This window comes from Thrips palmi, unplaced genomic scaffold (genome assembly GCF_012932325.1).
Source record: "Thrips palmi isolate BJ-2018 unplaced genomic scaffold, TpBJ-2018v1 HiC_scaffold_10, whole genome shotgun sequence".
Taxonomy (NCBI): Eukaryota; Metazoa; Arthropoda; class Insecta; order Thysanoptera; family Thripidae; genus Thrips; species Thrips palmi.
Window position 1 is genome coordinate 15,521,906 of NW_023144621.1, and position 18,106 is coordinate 15,540,011.

Below are 18,106 nucleotides of genomic sequence, written 5' to 3' on the forward strand. Positions count from 1 at the left end.
TCATGGCTTGGCGGAACCTGCACCTCGCACACGATTTGAATGCTCGGTTCGAGCCCCCTCCACCGTCAAATTTCGAATTTCGCGGTCCAGACAGTAGAATAACGGTAGGCGCCGGCGCGCGAAGAACGAAGAACTTCCGACCCCACATCGACATTGCAGTTGGCGGTTGCACTAGTTCGCAACGCAAGTGGTGAACGCAGCTTGGCACATTTTAACCTGACTCGAATTGACGAAACACTGCGTGGCATTGCATTATTGTATGCTTTGGCGTACCAATCATTTTCCTCTTCAACTTAATCGTCGTGCCAATGAATGACTTAAAAGATAGGATAAACAAACCCCGGTCCCTCCGTGGTACCCCCAGTTACGCATACATAAATAAACTCAGTTTTGGTCTTCTCATCTTTACCAGTTTAATAGGTCTTTCTTTTGGGTAAGTCTTATCATGAGATCCTTCATTCTGCTCCGGTCATTTTTGAATGGTATGGAAAATCATTGTACCGCCGTTAGGGTTAGGACCCCCACAGCACAGCACAGTGTTTGAATTAGAGTCCTAGGACTCTAGTTTGAATGACCCAATGGTGCGTAGCCGTCTCTGAGATCTGTGCAGTGAATTTTTAATAAAACACAGTTGGCGTTCATCATTTTTGTTATTAAGCCTGTACTCACTATTTCAGTTTGGAAAACAGGATTGGGCATTGTTTTATGGTAAGAAGAGTTTTGGTTGTTTTTTTTATTTTTTACTAATGTTAGATTTTCTGTCCTTATTACAGAGTTATCCAGTGGAGGAAAGAAGTTCGGAGAGGCAACTTTGAGCCAGTAAGCTTAGAAGAAGTGGCTAAATCTGATCAGGAATTCAGAATAAAAGCTTACGTCGAATATAGGAAGCGACAAATAGCGTCAATAAGACAAGAACAAGAGGAGGATGAAATGTACCGACCAGGATTCTAGTAAAATGGATAAGCAGCCAAAACGAAGGGTGTTGTCCCTTTCTCTATCTCAACCAGGAAAACAGAACAGGAGACTTAAGCTGAAGCGACACGCTTCTGCTGCCTCTCAAAATGATAGCAAAGTGTTCCCATCTGAAGACTGGCAAGATGTTAACAATACAAGGTAATTCTCAAATTGTTATATTCTACTGGTCTGTAATTTTTGGAAGGGTAGCATTGAAAAAGTTTCTTTTTCCATTCTTTTCTTTTTCTGTAAACTTTAGATTACTTCTTGTCTAGTCAATAATGTCAGTAATACAGATTTTTTAAATGCCAATTAATGGATTTTTAATCAGAGGGCTTCTTATGGATTCAATGGTTTTGTCTATAGATTCTCTGAATGTAAATCTTTTGTCTTGGTTGCGGTGATAGTAATTGAAGTAGGAAGATGCCTATTATTATTTTTAATAGTTAAGTAGACTAATTTGGGGAAAGATTGGCAATTATTTTCCTGCTGTTCAGCTTTTATCATGTCTCTTTCTGAGCATGCTGTCTAAATTGTCTACAAACACATGTAAATCTCTGTTATTTGTATCAGAATAAAAAGAAAATGTTTTCAAATTTGTTTTGAGGTTTGTTATAGTTTAATCCTGTTTCGGAGTTTGCAAATCCCTATTAGGAGTGCTCCACTTCAAGACTTGAAGTCAGTACCTAACAGTCACATTCACTAACATGAATCTGTATTTTGCTTGTCCCCCAGGGATAGTCTGGAGATGAATGTATCTGAGAACAGATCCAATATAATTGCCTCAAAGACTTCTGATGATCAGCTGGCCATCAAATCACTTTTCCCTGATAGCAATGAAACATCATTCGCCCTAACCACTGTTGAGCAGGAAAAAAAATCAGTTAGTGTTGATAAACTAAAATCGGCGGATTGTCTAAAGGAACAAAATGTGTCCTTTGATTGTGCCCGGGCTAATATTACAACACGAAGTGGAAGGAAGGCACCTTTACCCGACAAGCCAACAAGCTCAGCGACTGAAGAGGATTGTGATTTTGATGATTTTGTGAAACCTCCCTGCATTAAAAAAAAGGCAGTGAATGTTGCGCATAAAGAGACAAGTGGAGGTTCCCATTCAAATGCCACCAGTGGCAACAAGCCAAATGAGAGAGGAGGCATTGCACTTCCCACATTGTGTAGTAGAGGTTTAGACCCAACCTTAGCAGTAAAAGAAGCTATACCATCAGAGGAGATGAGGACACCTGCATGTGTCCCCTCACCATCTTTGGATATCCCAGTACCTGATAAACCTTCTGAATCGGCCGCTGTTCTGAAAGATGATGAATGCTTTGAGATCCTGCAATGTCCTTTATGCTGCAAAATGTTTGATAAACTATCCTCAAAAGTAGGTTATTTTTTATTTATTTTTCAAATTTGATACTTTCAATGAATTTTTTCCGAACTTAATTTTTAATTCCAGACTTCCCATTTAAAAAGCTGTGCATCAAAGCACAAAGTGTCAACCCAGCAATTGCTTGAAGCTCTTGAACTACAACAACGTCAAGCATCAGAAAGGAGAGCTCTAGGTCTTCCACCAATCTCTCCATCTGTGGAGAAAGTCAAGAAACCTCACACATCCAGAAAGGTATCTTAGAGGGAGAAATATAAAGAGCCATCCTCAATGTATCCTATTTTTGAAGGTTTTCATTTTCGTTCATTTATTTGTCCTAGGAGACCCGTACTATTTCTAAAGTAGATAATAATTTACAACTTGCCTTGGCTCTATCACTATCCTTACAAGATGCAGAGCAGGGTGTCGGGGAGTCAACAACTCGTGAACCTACAGTAGGAGTTTCTCTTGACCATTTTGGATTTACCAGCAAATCTGTCTTAAATGCTGTTCAGCCTCGTCCTACTACAGTACCTCTACCCAAAGGTATTCATGGCATACTTTTATATTCTTTCACATTGCCTGGTTTTTGTGTACAAAATCAGAAAATAGTTTTATTTATTTATCATGATTTGTTAGGCAAGTCAAAAGCAACAGCTCTAAAGACACCTGCTCTGTTAACACGAACTCCAGAAGAGAGACAACGAATAATTACTGAGAAGGTGGCAATGGTGCTGATGGAAGAAGTAGCTTCAGGAGAGGAAAAAGACTTGCAGGAGGTCAATGTGAAGTCCTTATTTCTCCAGGAATGTGTTGATGTGGTATGTGTACAAGACTTTTTATGTGACAACAATTGTATGCAGAGAAACTACACATCCGCTTTGTTTTCAGGAAAGAGCATTGTGGGCCAAGTCCCATACATCCCCATCCAAAAATGATCGAACTTCTTACTATGTACAAAACTTACGCAGTTTCATATCACCTAGCAAAGTAGAAATGGGATCAAAAGTAATGCATCTCTCACAGGTTGTAGGTCGTCTTCACACACCAACTAAGGTAACAATAGCTCAATGATTATCAAGCATTATGAGCTGAACACATACATTTTTTTAGTAAGTGTTGATTTTTGCAGGATAAGAAACAACACAAAGAGGAAGACTTAGACCCAAACTGTCCAACTGATGAAGAGGTGTCATCTGATACAAGTTCTCCTTCTCACCAGCAGAATGAGTTAAAGGACCCTACACAAATTGAAATGGAACTCCGGGCCAAACTTTTCAACGATTGGGCTAGCATGGTGAACAATGCTACCATGAGTGACTTGGCTATTTACCCTCAAGAGGGCAGAGAGATCCCAGCCCACAAAATGGTTTTGCATGTCCGTTGTCCTCGAATTTTAAAAGATATCTGCAGGCAAAGAAACCCTCTGACTGGAAATGAAGTAGAAGTGATAATGTGGTCTAAAACTCCTCACGCAGCTGCCTTAGCTTTTCTTGAGTATGTTTATTGTGGTTCTGTTAAGTCAATTCGGGTCCTCTGTGATGACTTATCAAGCATTTCATGGCTGGCAGACCACTACAAAGTTGCTGACTTACTGAGGTATCTTAGATCTGTATCTCAAAGTGGTCTGATCTCCCAGACATCCTCACAATTTGCTTTGAATGTGATAAAGGACTTTAGTGAAGATTGCCCAACACATGTGTGTGAATCTGAAAAAGAAAGCGTTCTGCCGGTTTTGAATGAAAATGTGGGTTTACGAAAACTATCCAAAGCATCAGTTGATATAGTTCTATCACCAGCTGGAACGCCTAACAGGAGTGATACAGATTCCATTTACAGTGAGGCCACGGTACAAGGAGCAGACAATCGCAGCACTTGTTCTTCTCCTGACATGTTCGCCGATGATGAGACAGACCACATTACACATGATGGTAGTAAAAGGCACAGCATGGCAAATGCTATGGATTCTGCTAATGTTAATGCTGAAAGACATTCGCTGGCCAAGACGCTATCTTGTAATGATGGGGACGGTGTGAGACCTCCTTCCAGATGTGCTTCTGTATCAAGCGAACAAACATTAATTGCAGAGAGGACTTCACCTCCAGTTTCCCGTTGCTCTTCTGCTGCTTCCAGTGAAAAAACAATTATCATCTGTACAAACTCGCCACCCCCATCACCAGCAATATCCAATACAAGTGCTTCAACGGAATTGCTTGACTTTAATCAGAGTGGTGGCACAAGTAGACCTGGTTCCTCCTTGAACGATTCAAAGAGAAAACATTCTAACAGTTCTCAAGACGGCAATTCAAGCTTATGCAAGCGGCCCTGTCCAGAGAGCTCGACTGCAGAACATCAGGCTGAGAAAGAAGATAGCGATGTTGAGATTTTTGACCTCACCCAGGACTCTAATTCTAGTACATCTTTTCCAATCATTCAAAATCAGTTTTCTGGTAATTCCTGTGATAATAGTAATATGCCAGCAGAGAGTAACATTTCAGATGGTGAGACAATCATTAAAAGTCCAGAGCATGTGAAAGGAATTAGCAATGAAGAAAGTGACTGTAGTGATGGTAATGATGAGGGCAGCAAAGTCAATGGAACCAACAACGGCAACTGCCATGAAGATGAGAAGCCTTCGGACTGTGATGCAGATGTAGCTTATGTTAGTCCTGTCTGGGAAGGATTTGAAGATTTGAATTATGATGACCCATTTCTAAATGAGCCTCATTTTGATATTGGCTCTCCAAATACCACACCTGTAACTACTCCAAGGGCCGTTGAAACTGATTCCCGATCTGAGAGCAAAAGCCCGCTTAAAGTGGCTTCATCCTCGGAGGAAAAGTGTAGCGATGTTGACATCCAAGGCTCCTCTGATTGTGAAATAACATACTCAAGTCCTACTTCTACTGTGATATCAAAGCATTCAAAACCATCAACATCAGACTTTAATGCTCTTCTGGATGACTCATTAAATATGAATGACTCAGTTTTGCTACAAGCAGAAAAGGGTGTTGCAGGAAAGTTAACCCAAAGAGAGACCAAGGGCACCCCAGTCAATCGCATTCTCTCCTCAGAACCAGACGGTGTCACACCTTTGGCTAACTATAGCGCCATGAAAACTCCAGAGCTGAAAGTAAGTATATTTCATGGTGCAGTATGACTCAGTGTTTTATTGATGAATATGTCTTGACTCTGGAATGTTTCTCAGAAAGAATTGCAGAAGTATGGTCTAAAGCCCACTCTTGGAAAGAGGAAAGGGAAAATAATGCTTCGTCATATTTATAATGAGCTCCATCCTTGGGTACCACTAGAAACAAATCAGAGGTAGGAACTATTAACTCTGACTACACTACAAAATTTGTTATTTGTTTCCTTGCATTATTATGATTTGGGTCTGAGGGGTTTCTTAATGTTATGTATTTTTTGCAGCTTGCCAGATAGAATCTCTCTTAGTCAACCAACCTGCTCAAGCTCTATTGAAAACAAGATTGTTTCATCAAATGAACCAAATTCAAGAAGACTATCATTTTCTGACTCTGACAGTATAGAGAAGAATACAATTGCCTTTGATAAGGATTGTAGAAATTCTGCAACAGATTCAGACAGTGAGTCAAATTACAGTAATAGGTAAGATGCCTTTTCTTAAAGTTTTTTTAAAGATTTGTGTTTACTCCAACTTTTGAAATATTCTGCACTATTTTATTTATTTTTTTAGGTCAGTAAGTACAAGTCTGCAAGAAATCCAATTTATGGAAGGAAATGATGATAATGGTGATGATGATGATTGTGAACCAAAGAGTCAAACTGCTTCAAAACGTGGTATGTTTGGTTTTATACATTAATAGAGTACAAGTTGTAAATATTTGCCTTTAAAGAAAAGTCAAAAGTGCACTTAAACCACTCAAATGCTTTTTTTTTTTCAGTCAGTAAATCTGATCTACCAAGAATTGTTACCAATTTCATAAGAAATGACCGTGAACTCCACCAAAAAGTTCTAGAGTATGAGCCCATTCGGATTGAGCAGCTACAAACAGACCTGTTAACCAAGGGTTTTAAATGTGGTATTGAAGCCCTAATGACCTTCTTGGATGAAAGGGTATGTGACAATCAACTCTTGATATGTGTTCCATAGTATGCTGTTCTTAAGTTTCTGAACTGGTTGTTTAACTTTACAGTGCATCACATTCCGCTCCGAATCAAGCGGACCAAGAGTGAGGAAGAAGAAGGCAAAATCAGCGATGGGAAAGAAGACTGCAGGACATTCACAGACATGTGACCTTGATTCAGATTAGATATTTTATCAGTTGATTTTTAAAAGTAATTTATGTGATGATAGCTAGTGTACAATCAGCAATGCCCATCCCAAAGTTTTTTTGTTTTTTTTTGTGTTTTTAAAATTAAACTTCAAAATTTTAACACATGTTCTTTCCTTGTTTGTTTTTTTTATGAACCAACAAAAAAACAACTTCTTTGCAAGGCTAATGGTGTTTACACAAAATGGAGCCAAATAAATGAACAGTGTAGCAAACGCCCCCCCAAAAAAAATCTTTAAGAGACATAAAAAAAAGAGCGCCAAAGAGAGCGTTGGAGTGTGAACAGAAACTCGCTAATTACGGCCGCCATTTTTCTCGGGGCCCGAATGTGCTCTCCAATGCGAGTCGAGTCGACACAGCCCAGCCGCCTGATTTCGAAGGACCGCGTCGTCGCTCTGTCTCTGTCGCACTCGTGGGGTGTTGCCTGGGGGAGCGACAGAGACAGAGCGACGACTCGATGCTTCGGAATGGGGCGGCAGTGGCCAGTGGGCGCAGGGCGCAGCCAGGCCGCCCCCGCGTCCCGTCGTCCCGTCCGCGTGGTGGCTATCTCGTTACACTAGTTAAATGGGGCACGGCAGAATGGGCCCGCTGCCCTGGCTGCCCTGCAGACGGCCGGCCGGCCGCACTGAGGGGCCTTTCCATCACCAGGACGAAGGGCAGACCCTCCCTGACCACGTCGATGCCGATGCCGCCAGAGCGAGCCAGAGTCCGATACGTTCCGGTCTGGAGGCCCGGAGCCGTCGCCGCTACTCGAACCGTGGACCCGGGTACTGTCACCGGCCGGACGTCGATGTCGGTGCGGCTGCCGCGCGGCAGTGCACAGTGCACGTCGTGGGCGACACGGCGACACTCGCCCGCCTTACGCCTCTCGCCGCGCGCCTCGCGCTGCCTCTCTCGCTCTTCGCCGGGGCGCCCCCGTGCGCACGAGAGAGACGGAGCGGCGACTCGTTTCGCGCAGAAAATTAAAGACGCGAGCAGCCGCTGCATAATTGAGGCCTCGCTCGGGCTTCGACGCCGTGCACCGCGCTCCCGGCGGGGCGGGGCGGGCGCGCAGCGGGCGCGCAGCCACAGCCTCGAGGCTCGTTTAAATTCACGGACCAATTCCAAGCGCGCTAAATCCCGCCGCCCCGCCGCGGCCCGGACCTGTTGAACACGGGCGGCGCGAACCCGATCGCATTGACGCGCGCACTATAATCATCGCCAGCCAAAAAACTTGTCCATTTTAAAAAAATGACAGTGAGGAAAAAAGTGTTTGTTGTCTGTCTGTCTAATTGCAGTGGAGCGACCGCGGGGGAGGCGATGGGGGTGCCTTCCGGACGCAGCCTGTGTCCACCACAGCGTGCTCGGCGTGCACGCTACCAGTGTGCCGGCGGTGCGCGGCGCGGTTCGGACGCGGGGTTAAGTTACCGACGAGGCGTATTCCCCCGGTCGTCTGTCTCGCTCTGTCTCTCTCCGACCCACGGCTGCGCCTGGCTGCGTTATGCTGTGGCCGGGCTGTGCGTTGCTGCGCGTAGCGGCGTAGCGGCCTCATCACATTATGTTTTAACACAAACTTGGCGTGGGCTGGGGCGACCGCGCGCGGGACTCCCCCCCCCCTTGAGGCATGCCCCCCACCCCTCGCGGCCCGCGGCAAGGAAGGTGTGAATTGAAGCGCGAACTGGCGGGAAAATAATGAAAGAAGTGCGCGCGGAAAGTTTGTCTCGTTGCGGAATTTCTAGTTGTTGTCAGATGGGATGATTATCCCGGCGAGGGACGGCCGAGCGGTTCCGAAGTGTCGCTCTGTCTCTCTCGCACCCCCGCGGGACGCCGCGTGAGTGCGACGGAGACAGATTCGTCGGAATCAGTCAGCAGGGCGTCGCAGAGAAGACGAGTCCAGACACCTTTCAGTCGTCGGCAAGCGCCCGCGCAGCTCGGGGTAGGCAGCCCGCACGGCAGGGCTGCGGAGCGGGCCGGCCTACGCTGCGACCTGCAGGCTGATTCTCGTCGCTCTGTCTCTCTCGCACGCGCACGGGAAGCCCCATGAGTGCGACAGAGACAGAGCGACGTTCTGTCCATCATTGCGCGCGAGAGCAGAAAGCACGCACGGGCACAATGCGGCTCTAACGATATTATACTGCTTGCCATTTCGGGGAAAAAGTCAAACAAAGCGGAGTCCCCCAAAGAAGCCCCAAAGATGAGCTTGTTTTTGTTGTTGTTGGTTTGGGGCCAGCCTGCCTCAGCCTGGCTAGTCACTCCGTGGCTCATCACTCCGTTGCCGTCCCGTCTGCCTCCACCGCCGCCTTGGAGCTTGTTACCGCAGAGTGAGTGCCTGCTACATCCCGCAACACATTTCATCTTTTTTAAAAAAACGAAAGTAACTTTTTTTCGTGAGAATGCGAGGTGCTACGAAGACCCGGTGCGCGAGGCATTGCGACGCGATACAAACGCGGGGAAAACAAAACAACAACAACATAAACAAGAAGGCGGGTGGGAAGCGGCGAGCGTCTTGAAGAAATCATACGGTCTTCAGCATATTTCGCTGGACCCGGCCAAACTTTTCTCATAGCGGTGCCCGCCCGGCAATGCCCGGCAGTGCTCGGAGGGGCCGCCACTTTTAACAAACATTGCTAATATTCCGGGGGAAGACTCGCATTGCCACACGTACCTTTGGCGGAAGGGAGGGGAGGGGGGTCCGAAAGGGGTAGGGACGTTCAGGGGACGCGTGCTGGGGCCGCTGGGGCGGGGCGCGGCGGGGAGTGGCGGGGGGTGGCGGGGCCGATGCCGGCGCCTGGTTGGTCGGCACCGCGGAGGCCCGCGCACAAAAACCGGGCGCGCCTCCAACCTGGCCTTCAGTGCGTCCGCGAGCACCAGCAGCCCCAGCAGCCCCGCAGTCCGTCCGGTCTGCAACAGGCTCCTTGCCCGTCGTCGGCAGCGTCGGCAGCGTCTGCAGGACCAGGTGCCCCGACCCAGGTACGACGAGGCCCCCACACAGTGGGCCAGAAGACCGGTGGGGGCGGACAAAACTCTAGACGCGTTTTGAGCTCCAGAGTCGCTGAGCAGGACTCGAACCGCACGTGTTACCCCACCAACGGATTCTCCGTTCAGAGAGCAATCCATTGGTGGGGTCACACATCCGGTTCTTGTCCCATTTAGCGACTCTGGAGTTCAAAACGCGTCTAGAGTTTTTTTTTGTCGCGCCCACTGTGAAGTGAAGCGTTTCGCCCTCTCGCCCCAGTGCAGCGCGCCTGCGAACCGAGGCTGGGCCAGCCCGTCCGACTGCCCCGTCGAGCGGGTTGCCTATCCGCCGTTGCGCGGGCGCTCGGCTCGCTCGGCTCGTCGCGGACCGATGGCAGGGAGACCCGCGGCCTCGGAGTCCTCGTCCTCCTGGACGGCGAGGAGCTGCCTACCCGTCGTGCTGGCCCCTCCAGAGGCGTTTTGAGATCCAGAGTCGCTACACAGGACTCGAACCGAACGTGTGACCCCACCGTTGGATTCCTCGTTCGGAGAGCAATCCATTGGTGGAGTCACGCGTTCGGTTCGAGTCCTGTTTAGTGACTCTGGAGCTCGAAACGCGTCTAGAATTTCGGCCGCCTCCACCGGTCCTCTGTGTCGTCAAGCTTCCCGATGGCCCGTGAAGTGAGGCCCTGCTTTCGCCCCCTTTTCCTTCACAGGAAAGCAAAACAGCCGCGATTGTGTGACGAGGCCGAAATCGAGTTCGCTTCGCTCGTCTGCATTTCCCGCTCCATCAGCTCCCAGAATCGAAAATCGCTTCGGCTACTCGATTTCGTGGTTCTCTTTTTTCTCCTCCTGTTTCTAAAGTTTTCACTGACCAGTCCCTGAAGTGGTTTTCTCTGTTTCCAAAGTTGTGCCGAGTACTCCGTGAATGGTGCATTGTTTGCGACTGATGGCGTAGAGTAAGGTGGCTTATCTCTCTTTACGGCCTCACGGTGGATTCATAAGGCCTCGGATTGCCCCGACCCACGGCCCCGGCTTCGACTGCAGTATTGCGCCGCCAAGCCGCCAAGTATAGCAATTTCAGCATTGATTGTGCGCCTCGCGTGGTGCAATGCCAAAAACGAGATCGGATACCGCAACCACCACGTCCACGCATTTCGCAGCAATATTTCACCTTAAAAAAAAAGAAACATTGTTTTCTAATTTCGAAAGGGGATTTGAGGTGAAGCATTGCGTGTGTTTCGATGCTCGACCAGGGGCAGCGGCGGCGCACGCCAGTAGGAGGGCGGGATTAGAGAGTGAGAAAGGGAATGTTCGGCACGCTCATTTTTTAGCGGTTCGGGCTCGCGAAATGGCAGTCGAAAATTAAATAAAAAAACAACGCGGTGGTTATTTGCGCATGGCTTTCCAACGCAGAGTAAAGTCGTGTCGGGCAAGGCTTCTTGTTCGCACCGTATGACGCACAGTGGGCCAGAAGACCGGGTGGAGGCGGCCAAAACTCGAGACGCGTTTTGAGCTCCGGAGTCGCTAAATGCGACCCGAACCTAACGTGAGTATCCACCAATGGATTGCTCTCCGAACGAGGAATTCATTGGTGGGGTCAACTGTTCGATTTGAGCCCCTTAGCGACTCTGGAGCTCAAAACGCGTCTCGAGTTTTGGCCGCCTCCACCGGTCCTCTGGCCCACTGTGTGACGAGATCTTTTTTGTGTCTGTCTGACCGCCGCTTCCTTTGCATAAAAACAGCGACCAGTTCGACACTCAGGAACAAGAACGCGCCCCGGTTTTGCCAAAGTTAATTTTCTCATGCCTGTGTACCGTGTATCCGGGCAATGAATTCCGTTCTGCTGGTGTCTCTGCCGACTAGTTCACCCTCCAGCCTCCCCCCTCCCCCTTCCAGGACCTCGCCCCTCGCAGTCACACCCACTTGGAGCGGTTAGCTTCGTGGTAAATTGGCGGAATGAGGGTTGAACGGCTGCGAGGCTCTGTTCTGCTCCGTGTCTTATTCTCGTGCCCCTCCCCCACCCCCTCCCCACCCCTTTCCCTTCCCAGGACCGCGGCCCGACGCACTTTTGCACAACCGGACTTGTCAAAGGACAGCGGGCCCGAAGGCCTATCAGAGTTGACACAGTTAAAAAAATAATGTCTGGCTGGCGCACAGAAAAAAAGCACGCGCTTGAAAAAAAAACAGAAGATGGAAGTCATCACCAAAGTGTGGTTTGTCGTTATATTGTTTTTGTTGTTGGTCTCAAACTGTTTTGGTTGTCTTCCCGACTCTGTGCTTTTTCTGGCTTTTCCTCCCAGTCGTGCAGCGAGAGATCCATGCTGGTCCGAAGATCTAATTGTGCAGTGGGACGGTCAGGGCTTGCGAAAGGAGGGTGGAGAGGGGGGGAGGAGGGGGAGGAGGGGAGGGGGTGCCCGCCAGTGCCACAGGCTGCACCTTAATTACCAGGGCAACAGGAGACTGTTTGGCAGGTCCAGCCTGGTGCCGCGCTCTCTCCTTCTCCTTCTTTCGGCTCCGCTATCCACTGCAAAAAAAAGGGGAATCGCTTTTTTTGTTCGTTTCATCTGTGGACGGGGAAATGCGCTCTCGAATATCGTCCGAAAATAACAAAACACGGGGTAACCATATAGTCTGACGCTCGCTGCACGGGACTGTGTCGAGCTCGTGTCCGCCCGCCTTTCAGCAGCGTTGCGTCACAGACCGGAACACATGTTTAGAGTTTGTCGAGAGACCTTCAAACACCACAACCTTGGGGGCGCGCTCGCGAGCGATGAAAAAAAAAAGTAATTGGTGTTCGTTATCATCTTTGTCTCTGTGACATTGTGTGTGTGTGTGTGTGTGTGTGTGCGGGGTTCATTTTTCCACACAGAGAAGCGGTCTCTTTCTAAGGAAACAAGTTTGCGCCCCGTCTGCCCCGAGGGGCCCTTGCTGTCTTGCTGTGCGTTGCACCACCGCCGTCCCGCAGCCCCGCCGACGCAGACATATATGACGGCCAAGAAAGTTAGCAGCCAGCTGGAAGTAAAGTCATCCGACACTCATTCCCTTGATTCAATTGGCCGAAGCGCGAGGCTGCGCGAGGCTGTGCGACGCTGCGTGAGGCGGGGCTCGGTGCGACGTTCCTGCGGGCCGCTGCCGCCGCTGCCGCCGCGCTGTCTCTCTCGCACCCCGACCGGACTAGACCGGACGCCCCGCGAGCGCGACGGAGACAGAGCGACATTGTTTCGGCATCAGCCACGGCGCAGCCCTGCGGCCCGGACTGGTCTGGAGATTGGGGTTGCATGAGCGGCCTGAGGAGGGGGAGGGAGGGGGGCTTGAATATTCATTCAGTAGGTGAACAGTGGCCCCAGAATGTGACCCGCCCCGCCGGACCCGCCCCACCTGGCACGCCACGGCACGGCACTGGCAAGGCACCGGGAAGCGAGCCGCGATTGATTTGTCAAGAAACACAAACAAAGTTGGGCAGCAACTCGACCAGCACCGCCACTTGTTGGCGCAGGCGAGTGCCACGTGGCTCGCACACACACACACACACACACACGCACACGCACACGCTCACACACACACACACACGCACGCACGCACGCTCACACGCACACGCTCACACACACGCTCGCACTATCCCGAGCGAGCTGGTCCAATCTGCCTGTTGCGCGCTTTGTTGGCAATCGCAAACACGGGGCTCGGACGCGGCCCGATATTATTGGCGATGGAAATTGCTTGATCCACTTAAAAAGTCCCCCACCCCCACCCCTCGCCCTTCTGCCGGTACACCTACTCCCACGCCGCCGAGTGCGTCGGCCTGGCTCTGCCTTCAAACGCAGCACTGCGCAGCACGCCCCCTCTTTTGGACAGCGCGATCCGCCCTGACTGCCGTGACTGCCCTGACGGGATGTAGGCCAATTGGACGAGGCAGCCAGGGCAGCCACCAAGCCGCCGCGACTGTTTCTGACAGCTGTCTCGATTGCCGGCTTGCGGAGATTATCGCGCTCTCTCGCACGCACGGCGCACATGGCGCACACACGCGCGCGCTCTCTCTCGCACGCACGCAAACGCGGAAACTTAGATGAGCAGTGCAGCGGGTGGGGCATTGTTGGCGCCTACCGGGCCGGCCGCCGCTTCCAAGGAACTCTGTCGCTCCGTCTCCCTCGCACTCGTGGGCAGGCCCGCGGGAGTGCGAGGGAGACAGCGCGTGACGCTGGGACTCCCGGTTGCAGGCTGCCATGCTGCTGCGACTCCACTTCCTGGCCCTGGCGCTGGTCGTCCTGCCCGCGTTGTCAGAGCAGTTCTACGCCAACAGATACGGCAAGCGGCAAGAGTTCGGTGAGTCGGAGAGCCACACCACAGTGGATTTGCCGGAAGACCGGTGGAGGCGGACAAAACTCTAGACGCGTTTTGAGCTCCAGAGTCGCTAAATGGCACCCAAACCGAACGTGTGACCAATGGATTCCTCGTTCGGAGAGCAATCCACTGTTGGGGTCAAACGTTCGGTTCGAACCCCATTAAACGTCTTTGGCCGCCTCCTTCGGTCTTCCGCGGCAACTTGACTCGGCCAAAACGCCGAAAGTGAACTTTGATGGTCGTTGTCCCCGTGTTACGTGCAGCGGGCCCCCACGGGCAGCAGGTGGGCTTCCAGAGCGGCTCCCGGTACGGGCGGACCGACCCCGACGCGGCGCCCATGGGTCCGGACGATCGCCTGCAGCGCCGCTTCTACGCCAACGGCCGCTACGGGAAGCGTGCGGCCGGCCAACCCACCTTGGTGTCGCCCGAGTACCAGCTCCTGGACGGTACGAGCACCTATTCACTCACCGTTCCCTTGTGTTTCTGCGCCAAAATGTTCTGACTTGTGACTGTGCTGCGCTGTGCTGTCGCAGACTTCACCGCCGTGCCCTACATCGTGGACGAGGACTCGCAGGTCGTGTGCCGCTACACGGGAGTCACCAACCTCTTCAGATGTGCCCGAAGGTACGGATCGTTCCAACGTTTTGATTAATCTTCATCATTAGGACTTTTCAATGCATAATTATTATTTTTTTCTTTTTTAAATTATTTTTTTTTTTTGCAGGAAAGACGGGGAGGACATCCCGGCAGCGCTGCAGGACGCCCCGCCCAGCGTCGTGACGGGGAACCCTCTCAACTGACCTGCGCACATCCTGCAATCACCTAGTTCATCGTAATTTTTAAATTTTACTTTCTTCTATCGTTAAGAAAAAAAATGTTTCAAAAACAACAAAAACGCTGATCTGGCGAATGTTTCGTTTCTCCTTTTGTTCGTTAGTGCGAATGCTTTAGTTGATTAAATAAACTACAATGCAGCAATCACGTCGGCTGTGTCGTCGGGCGTCGTTCGATTGTGTCGCTCGATCCGAGCAAACTCCTTCGAGCTGAAACCCCTTTTTAATTAGTCGCGATTTTGACGACTTTGTCGCTGTACAGCTGAACCTTTGGTTTTTCTATGTTGCCTAATGTTAACGAGCCGTCTAGGTTGTAAGGTTGGCAGTCCTTTTGTTTTGGGTTCTACGGCTCCCTCAGGGGGGCCATGCAACAGGGGGTGGACCGTCGGGCTGAAGATGGCGTGCACTCTCCTCACCCAGACGTCCGCAACCACCGGTTGTCGTCATTTTTGTTTTCGAGAAGAGGTTTGCGAGTTCGCGTGGCTGGAACTCAACAATTTTTTCTGTGTTGCCAAAGCGGGCGTCGAAATGTTCGAGTGTACGTACACTGTAAAATAAAGTTGCCATAATCAATAAACTTGTTGTCGGTTTGTCGAATCCCTTGCCTGTACACCCTCACCGACTCACACGCCACAACTCAATCCGTAAAATGAGCGACCGGCCCCGGTGGGGTGTTCATTATCAATTTTCCTAGAGTTGATATTTTTCGAACGTGCTGACACTGTAAGGCCCACGGTGCGGGCAATAAAGGGCCCCGGACGGCAAAGCCTCTTAAGTCCGCGCGGACTTGGAACTTTGAGCCCTGCGATGCGAGAAGCCGGAGACACGTGTGGGCCGTGGGTGGGGAAGGACCCAGGGGCCAAGACAGGACAAGACAGGGACAATCCAGCCATCAAAGGCTAACTCTTGCAGCTGCGGTAATTAAACCACGCTACTCTGCAAATTAAAATCGACAAAATCTCATTATGCGCCGCGATAGAAGCAACAGCGCCCCTCTGGCCTCCAGGGTGGAAGAAAGGGGTGGGGGAAGCCTATGGCAAGATACGGTGGTCCAAAAATGTAAAGGAGTCTGGGGATTTGAACGCCAGTCCTTGGTTCGCGACCTAAAACTGCGGCTCTTTTTCTCAAATTTCGCCAGCTGTGACTGCTGCGATCGCAAAATGGACACCGAGTGAAATTAAAATCGCCTCTTGGCGGCGTGACTGGGACCGAGACGGCCTTGCCTACTCGCGCGTCGCTGATTAGAGCGCGGCAGCCAAGCGGAGCAGGGTTAAACCTTCACCCTTTTCAGCGCCGCATAATGTACTTCATTAAAACAAACAACGCGAAGCGCGAAGCGCAAAGACATTTTTCCGGCGCCGAGGGCAGCCAAGGGCCGATCCGCCCCCGCAAGGCGCGCAAGGCGCGCAACAGCGCCGATGACGTCACGGCCGCGTCGGAGGCACCCGGCCGAGCGGGGCGAGAGGCGGGCCGTTTCGGAGGCGGCCGTGCAATGTGTGGGTGTGTATAGTGTAGCCGCGTGGCTGCGGTGGAGTTGAATGTCGTGTGGCGGAACGAGCGGAGAAGTTGTCGGACGCGATTACGCTCAGGGTGCCAGGGCCTCCAGGCTGGCCGGCCACCAGGACCTCCAGGACCTCCCGGACGCAGGATGCACTCGGACGGCCAGGCCGGGCTAAGCAGGTCGTCGGGACGGGCCAGGACTTCCCTATACAATCTCCACGGAATTTCCTGCAGTCCTCTATCACTCTTTCTTTTACTTGTATTCTTTCAATTATTTTTTGTGGTCGTGCTTGGCGTCGCGCCCCGTGAGAATCCTGACCTACCGAGCGCCCCGCGGGACCGTGGCGGCGGCGGCGGCGGCCTGCTCGACGATGACGACGACGGCGGCGGGGTTCATGGGCCAAGCAAGCCACGCCACGCGCGCGTCCCCGCGGAGGCAAAGAAGACGCTATTTAGGCTGCGGCCATCCGTCGTACATCATTTAGAACGACACCGCCCGGGGCACCGCCGCCACCGCCGGGGAGTGGCTTCGAATACCGACTCAACTTGGTCAAAATCACCTTGCCATTACGTGCCGCCCCGCCCCTCCCCGCGCCTCGCCGCGCCGTCGGCGCTGATAGATGGATCACTCAGCAGTGGGGCATGTGGACACAACCGACGCATTACTCAGAACTATTTTGGAGACAAAAACAAAAGCAAGCCGGAAAACTCTCGTATTTAATAAAAAAAATTCTTGCGCGCCTAGTGCGTGTGAGCGATGGACAGCACGAAGGTGGTGATTTCATTAATTGTTTTTGGTCACTGGAAACAATAATAGTTGGTGGGGCTGTGGCGGGGGCACGCGAAGGGGGCTGGCGGGGGGGCAGGCACCCACGTGGTGGAGCGTGGGCGGTGGGCGTGGTCTCGGGGGCGGGCCGCCCCCGTCATTGGCGGACGTGCGTGCGACGGAGACAGCGACAGAGTCGCGCTGCGGCGTGTGTCGGTGAGGCACCATCGTCATTGAAACACGTTCAAAACAAACAGGGGCTCCATCATCTGTATTCGTCTCTCGGGTCACTTTTGTACAGGCTTGGCTTGACCCATCAGGCCTCGCCTTGAGCTAGTTTTTAAAAATGCGTCGTTGCCTCTCAGTAGGGGCGACCCGTAAACGTGCTGGTGAATCGCCGACATGGCGGGGCGGGCCTGAAAGGCAGACGATCATTTGTCGTCCAGCCGTTAATCGCAATCGCCTGCGGGGTAGGCAACCCAACGTGCCGGTAGGGTGTGTGTGTGTGTGGTGGGTTGCCTACCTCGCCGGCGGCTTGACAGGCCGGTCGGGCCGTGGAAGTTCGCCAGAGCCCAGCGAGCCAGCACGCGTCCCTCCAGTCGTGATGACACGTTGCGAGGCGAGCGTCCAGGACCTTAGGAGCAGTTCCAGTGGCGCGGACGGAGAAAAGGCGGAGGGTGACGCGGCCTGTCGCTGTCTCCGTCGCACTCATGGGGCGTCCCGCAGGCCTGCCGCGGGCCGTAGGGGTGCGAGAGACGGGGCGACTCGCTCGGATGGGCCCGACCCGACTGTGTCATTAAGTCGACAGGCGGCCAAAGGCTTTCCAAAGGCCTTTCAAGAATCGGCCCAACCCGTTCAACCCGTGCCTCTTGGCTTCTAATCAAAGGAGCGACGCGAGGCGAGGCGACGCTCGGTTCCAACTACTGTGCACAGTCAGTTCCGTTCGATGCCGTCAATGCCTGCCACTCGAGAGCAGCCCGGCCCTCCCTATCCACTGTCACACGGCTTGCCCGTTGCCCTATCTACCATGGTAGGATGCAGAGAAAAAACTGAAGGACAGAGATCAGAAATCACTCCTAATTCCACATAAGGAGGA

The 18,106-nt window shown here is 51.6% G+C and overlaps 2 protein-coding genes across 2 annotated transcripts; both read left to right on the forward strand.

Moving 5' to 3' along the window:
* Positions 1 to 118: 118 nt before the first annotated feature.
* Positions 119 to 6,690, forward strand: LOC117654406. Its single transcript, XM_034401019.1, has 13 exons — positions 119 to 433; positions 774 to 1,113; positions 1,690 to 2,338; positions 2,414 to 2,578; positions 2,665 to 2,869; positions 2,963 to 3,144; positions 3,215 to 3,379; positions 3,456 to 5,456; positions 5,532 to 5,647; positions 5,753 to 5,950; positions 6,039 to 6,142; positions 6,247 to 6,419; positions 6,499 to 6,690. The coding sequence occupies exons 2-13, from the start codon at positions 926 to 928 to the stop codon at positions 6,613 to 6,615; spliced, it is 4,263 nt and encodes a 1,420-aa protein (XP_034256910.1). The 5' UTR covers positions 119 to 433; positions 774 to 925; the 3' UTR covers positions 6,616 to 6,690.
* Positions 6,691 to 9,474: 2,784 nt separating this feature from the next.
* Positions 9,475 to 15,321, forward strand: LOC117654503. The gene is made up of 5 exons (XM_034401172.1): positions 9,475 to 9,585; positions 13,788 to 13,893; positions 14,175 to 14,357; positions 14,445 to 14,535; positions 14,636 to 15,321. The coding sequence occupies exons 2-5, from the start codon at positions 13,794 to 13,796 to the stop codon at positions 14,709 to 14,711; spliced, it is 450 nt and encodes a 149-aa protein (XP_034257063.1). The 5' UTR covers positions 9,475 to 9,585; positions 13,788 to 13,793; the 3' UTR covers positions 14,712 to 15,321.
* Positions 15,322 to 18,106: the final 2,785 nt, after the last annotated feature.

Bases quoted from the DNA above. Each gene is read 5' to 3' on its own strand.
- LOC117654406 (XM_034401019.1), top strand. From the start codon at position 926: ATGAAATGTACCGACCAGGATTCTAGTAAAATGGATAAGCAGCCAAAA. The intron at 2,339-2,413 runs GTAGGTTATTTT...TTTTAATTCCAG, and splicing joins TTGATAAACTATCCTCAAAA to ACTTCCCATTTAAAAAGCTG. The intron at 5,951-6,038 runs GTAAGATGCCTT...TTATTTTTTTAG, and splicing joins GAGTCAAATTACAGTAATAG to GTCAGTAAGTACAAGTCTGC.
- LOC117654503 (XM_034401172.1), top strand. From the start codon at position 13,794: ATGCTGCTGCGACTCCACTTCCTGGCCCTGGCGCTGGTCGTCCTGCCC. The intron at 13,894-14,174 runs GTGAGTCGGAGA...TGTTACGTGCAG, and splicing joins CGGCAAGCGGCAAGAGTTCG to CGGGCCCCCACGGGCAGCAG. The intron at 14,536-14,635 runs GTACGGATCGTT...TTTTTTTTGCAG, and splicing joins CTCTTCAGATGTGCCCGAAG to GAAAGACGGGGAGGACATCC.